Source organism: Capsicum annuum, chromosome 1, assembly GCF_002878395.1.
Source record: "Capsicum annuum cultivar UCD-10X-F1 chromosome 1, UCD10Xv1.1, whole genome shotgun sequence".
Classification (NCBI taxonomy): Eukaryota; Viridiplantae; Streptophyta; class Magnoliopsida; order Solanales; family Solanaceae; genus Capsicum; species Capsicum annuum.
The window spans coordinates 161,364,216-161,370,214 of record NC_061111.1 but is presented as its reverse complement, the minus strand read 5'-3'; the positions used below and the strand labels follow the sequence as shown (position 1 = coordinate 161,370,214).

At 33.5% G+C, this 5,999-nt stretch overlaps 1 protein-coding gene across 1 annotated transcript; it reads right to left on the bottom strand.

Moving 5' to 3' along the window:
• Positions 1 to 630: 630 nt before the first annotated feature.
• LOC107840975 lies at positions 631 to 3,469 on the bottom strand. The gene is made up of 3 exons (XM_016684947.2): positions 3,095 to 3,469; positions 2,573 to 2,997; positions 631 to 2,294 (listed from the first exon to the last, which is right to left on the bottom strand). Exons 1-3 carry the CDS (start codon positions 3,182 to 3,184, stop codon positions 938 to 940), a joined length of 1,872 nt encoding a protein of 623 aa, XP_016540433.2. The 5' UTR covers positions 3,185 to 3,469; the 3' UTR covers positions 631 to 937.
• Positions 3,470 to 5,999: the final 2,530 nt, after the last annotated feature.

Genomic DNA, 5,999 nt, shown 5'->3' with positions numbered 1-5,999 from the left:
TTTCAATTGTTTGGTTTATAGTCTCTCATCAGAACCAAAATTACTTTAATCAGTTATAGTACCGCGCAGTGCACATCATTTCGTACGATTTCATCTACCTATATAATGAAACAAACAGACAACTCTCTTCTCATAGTTCACTCTTCTTGGGTGGATATATTATAGTATCCTTTTGCAATTAATGCAACTTTGCTTGACAACATCATCATTTTATTCAGACACCTACTCTGCATAATCAAAAAGTCTACACTAAAACCATTTCTAATGAGACAAATTACAATTGATTGCACGAACCAAGAAGATTAAAAAATGGATGTTGAGGTGGAGGGTAGTCATCTTTATTGAAATCAAGTAGAATGTCAGGGTAGTGTAGAGATAAGCCTGACATAAAACAAGAGCATAGTACTAGTAAGCACTTGCTATAATTAATGCAATGGCCTTTGTACTGAGTGTTCTGTGATGAAAGCAGCAGATAAAGACATGAGATGGAAGCCTCAAATTTGCAAATTTTTAGTCTTTCAATCCTTCCTTTCCTATGGAACCATTAAAATCACCTCCACTTTACGAGTTTCTCTTGGCTTCAAATCTAAACAAACAAAGGACAACTGAACTACTATGACAATGCAAACAAGAACAAAAGGAGTACTGGTAGATAAATTAGGTTGGCTGAATTTAACTCTGTACATTACATTGTAGTGCAAAAGCAACCAAAAGATTGACAATAAAAAAACAAATATATAAGAAGAGAATAGAGCAAGGGAGAAATAGATAAAAAGTAGTAGCAAAATTTTCCCGGCTGCAAATAGTAATTCATTTTTTCCCCTTTGTACAATGATACACCAAATTCAGATTCCCTTGCGAGCCGATAGTATTAACATTGTCCAAGTTTAATTAAATCACTGATGTCCATCGGATTTCTACGATGTATCCTTAACATTTAGCAGCTCAATGCCTCATATTTCATTGGAATTGTGCGATTAAACCCGGCTCCAGCTTGAGACAACAAATTCCCAACAATTGCAAGGTCTCTGCAGAACACCCCTTGAAATGAAGATGCATTTGTTGAGCTTGACACCACCACCTTGCTTTCTGCCCTGCTGCTGTTACTGCACGATGTAGTATTAACAGCAGCCTCTCTTGATGTAGTAGTATTAGCAGCAGCCTTTGAAGGTACTCTTGATGTAGTATTTGACGATGCAACAGCCTCTAATGCTCTTCTTGATGCTGCATTGCTGGTTGCTTCAGCTCTAGATTGTTGTAGTTCTTGAGTTTGCTGAACTTCTTGCTGCTGCTGCATTGCTTGTAATGCAGCTGCTGCTTTAGTTCTCTGCTTCTCAGCAGCTTCTTCATCAATGATTGTCGTCATTAATTTTGTATAACCTTTCTGGATCAATCTATACAATAGCAATGATGACAATTTTGCCCGATCCCTTACAGATTCAACATCCTTCTCATCCGCAAACTCACACCTCTCCACAAAACTTGTTGACTTATCAGGTTTGTGTCTTAAAGTGAGCAGTAGATGTGCTCTTTCCAGTTCGGATCTTGAACAACCCCGCCTCAAACCAATCAATGCATAGTAATCAACATTCCCCGTTTCACCAGAAGCAACTCTCTGCTTCAATTCTTGCATTTTAGCACCCAATGAACAAAGCCTCCCTGGAATCTCCCTGTATTGCACACATTGATGCTTCCATACAGGTCCAGGTAACTTCCTATCACGTAAGATTGAATTATACAGGAGCTTTAAGTGCTCAAGATCGTGAAGACTGTCGGGCAAGCATCGGATAGCTTCAAACAAAGCAGCTCTAGTTCTAAGAGCATCAATGCACGAAGGGTCTAACGCTAATGTTCGATTACAATCAGCTATTGCCTCAGCGATTCGACCAGAAGATCGATATGCTGAAGCCCGATGCACATAGCATTCTGCTAAGAACCCTTGTGGAGCCCCACGACGACCATCCACAATTTTAGAGAAATGTCTTATGGCTTCTGAATAAAGACCTGCATCAAGAGCAGCAATTGCAGCCGTTTTTCGACGGAGCAGGAGTTTGATATGGCTGAGCAGTTGAGAAATGCTCTCCGACTCCGTCTTAGGAGGAGCCGGAGGCTGGCTATTTCCGGTGCTCGGCTCGCCAGAGATTGGAAATTTGGCAAACGAAAAACTATCATCCGACCAGCAAATGCTTTCGCGACGGAATGCATCCGTCGCAATGCGTTTACCCGTCTGCAACAACACCATTGCGTCTTCCATAAGACCCAAATGGCAACAAGCCTGACCAAGAACCAAGTACCTGAAATAAAATCACAAAAGTTGAACGTGTGTGAGTCCGAGTCAACTCATTCACCATAAATCCCAAGCTTGAACAAAGCAATTACAATAAATACTACCACATTTTTCAAGGAGTTATTAATACAAAAATGTCAGTACAAAGCAATTAAAGAAGCACAAACTAACAAACCAAATTTGACTTAAACGAAAATAAACAAATCAAAAGCTAGCTGTTATCGCGTAATTTAGAAGCCATTGTCCAAATCAATGTAACAGAAGAAAAAAGAAAAAGAAAATTACCTCCATTGCCCTTCTTTATCACAGTTCTTGCACAGTCCAGCCATAACTTTCTTCTTCAAATCGGAAACCGAAAAGCACTTGAACCCGGGCTCCTCTCTACCCGGTGATTCACTCCCCGACGAGAGAAGCTTCATTCGCTCCCTCGAAAACTGCGACGACGAATTCTCCGATGAACCAGAAGACGATGTCGACGATGATGTTTCATCGGAGGACATTTTCATACTGGGAATGTAGTCTTGTAGCATATCAGCAACATCCTTAAATCGTCGTAGGTAAAGCAAAGATCGAGCTTTCAACTCTAAAGCCAGCTCAAAACGAGGTAATAAAGCAAGTGCAGCGTCAAGAAGGCTAACTGCAGAAGCAATCTCGCTATGTTCTTGTGTGGCAATCAGAAACTTTGCGTCTTTTATATATTTATCAACAATCTGTTATAATCAAGAAATGATGAATCATCATTTACATTAAATTAGGCTACGAAGTAAAAAAGAAGAAAAAACAGAGAATATTTTTTTCGTTGATTACCTTTCTATTGCTAATCCACCAATGTTTCTTTTCAGCAGAAGAGATAGAATTAGGAGAGGCAGCCATGGTTGATGTATAATGATCAACCATTAAAATGCTCACTTCTTTGTTTAATAAAAGCTTGTCAAATACTCATTATATTTTTCCCCTCTTCCAAGTGAAGAGAGAGAGAATGGAGGGGGAAAGGGGAAGTGGAGATGTAAATAAGAGAAGAGGGGGGAAAAGGGGGGGCTTAATAGCTTAATAGAGAGTGCCAGCTTTGAGGTGAGCAGAGAGAAAGTATTGATCCTTCTGCTTCTTCGCTGGCAAACCACATACCCAACACCCCATATTCTCTCACTGACCCCCTACCCTCTACTACCTATTTCTGAGTTAATGTAATTTGCCCTTCACTTTTAATTTATTACATTTGACTTAACACAAATTCAAATTAATAACCATGGACAAAGGGGATAGTTAAACATTAACGGGAGATCTCGAGTTTCAAGGGAGTTCTAACCTCATATATGAAAATTTTGAAGAAAAAAAAAAAAGGTGCTCCCTCCGTCTTTTTTAATTGTGCATTCATTTTTCATAAACTAATTTGACTTATTTCAAATTTAAATTAAATTAATTTTTAAAAATTAAAATATTAATACTCAAAAATTACGTGAAAAGAACTATAAATAGTAATTTTTTTTAATTTGATTAAAAAATACTTTTTAAATATTGAACAAAGTTTTGTATCGTTTGACTCTAAAAATGAAAGAAAACAATTAAAAAGGAAAAGAGAGAGTAGAATGTACATAGATATGGAGATTTTATAGATATTACTTTTATCACGTGGAAGTGGAGAAACTATTTTTAAAAGAACCTAATTTCGAGTAAATCAAATTAAAGTAGATATGAAAATGAAAAATTACGGTAAAAAAAATATAGCAACTAATAACAGAAACAAGAACAACAATAAAATGATACGATAACCTCAAATCAATGTATTTTTGGGCATGAATTTATATTAATCGGACTCTATTGGGTAAGATAAAAATATTTAATTAGGAATTAAGTAAGGAGTTTAAATTTAAATATTTTTTAATTTAACTTCTTTTTACCTAACAAAAGTTATTACATAAAATATATGGGTTAAAATTATTTTCTTTCCCCAACTTTGTTTTAAAAATCAAACTCTCTCCTCAACTTTGAATAATAATCATACTCCCCCTTTATCATGATTGACTTTTTAAAATTCATGTTTTACCCTTTATCGTCAATTTTTTTATTCTTTTTTTTTAACTTCTTCAAAATCATCATATTTTTATTTTAAAAAAAAAATCATATAACAAATTTTTCATAAAAACATAAACATTATTCATATAACAAAATTTTCATAAAAACAAACATTATCTTCTAGAAAAAAAAGTAAGAAATATATAAGCTAATGATGATCTTTATGAAGTAAATTCGCATAATAAGAAAATTAGTTTTATTAATAATAATCAAAACTATAATATTTATTTTAACAAGTGAAAATAATAAGTACTACTAATGTTATAAATATATTTCAATGCAGAAAATACAAACAATAAATGAAAGAGATAAACCTTTAGTACCACCCCGAACTATGGTCAAAGTTGTTACGACACACTCCAACTTCACAGGGGTCCTATTATCCCCTAAACTCAAATTTAGCCTATTTTTATCATTTTTTGTGCTAATGTGGCACCTTTATTACATAAAATGGAGTCCATACCGAAGGTGTCACGTCATCTAAAATGATTGACAAAAGGTATCACGTTAGCTAAAAAGATTGACAAAAATATGCTAAAATTTAGTTTAAGGGGTAATAGGACCCCTGCGAAGTTGATGAGTGTCGTAGCAAATATGGTCATAGTTTTGGGATACTAGATTTTTTCTCGAACAAAAATAAGGTCAAATTTTGAAGATTATATTTATTTGTATAAATTATAAAATATGTAATACTCTATTAATGGCAATCACAGCTTATTTACTGATATAGACAATAGATAATATCGTTTCTTATCACTTGATCCTCATGCTAAAAATAAATGTTTTAGTTTATCTGCTCAATTGTGAAATCAAGAGAATTGTATTATGTTTCTTTTCTACCCTTTAATGTTAAATAACTATATAAAGTAACAGTATAGACAAATTTAAAGTTTCAAATTATTATTAATAAGGTTAATTTAGTAAAATATATCTCTAAGTAAATTTTTTTTAAGAATTGTGTTATATCAACAAAAAGTTAAGTAATGCGAAACAAATTTAATAAGAGAGTGATAAAACACGAAAATATACGCACATGCATGTACATACATATGTATATATACACACTTAGGGGTGGGTTGTTTGGAAACAAGTTATTCCGGGATTAGTTATTACAAAATAAGTTGTACTGATATGTGTGTGACATAACTTATCTCATCACTGTGGTATAAATGGTGTGACAAATAATTTTGAGACTACATCATGCATCTAATTAAACGCAGGATAAATAATCATGAACTTTATCTCTGAATTATTATAATTATACCTCACATCAAACTACTCTTTAATACATACAATACTAAAATAACGATCTTAAAAATAATATTGAATTTTGTGATAAATTTATAAAATGTATTAATTTGCGTATAAAGTTAATAAACTTAAATAAAATGCTATAAATATCCATGTTAAAAAATATTCATTACATATAATATAAAAAGATATTACATAAATATAGAATTAAAATTATAAGAGCAAAATAGATATTGCATAGGATAAAAAGGGAGTATGATTATTGTTGAGGGGGAGTTTGACTTTTTCACGAAAGTTAAAGGTAAAAATGATTTCACCTTAAAATATATTGGAAATTTATGAGAGTCATAGTCAAGACCAGTTTAAGCTCTCAAATTATAACAATCTC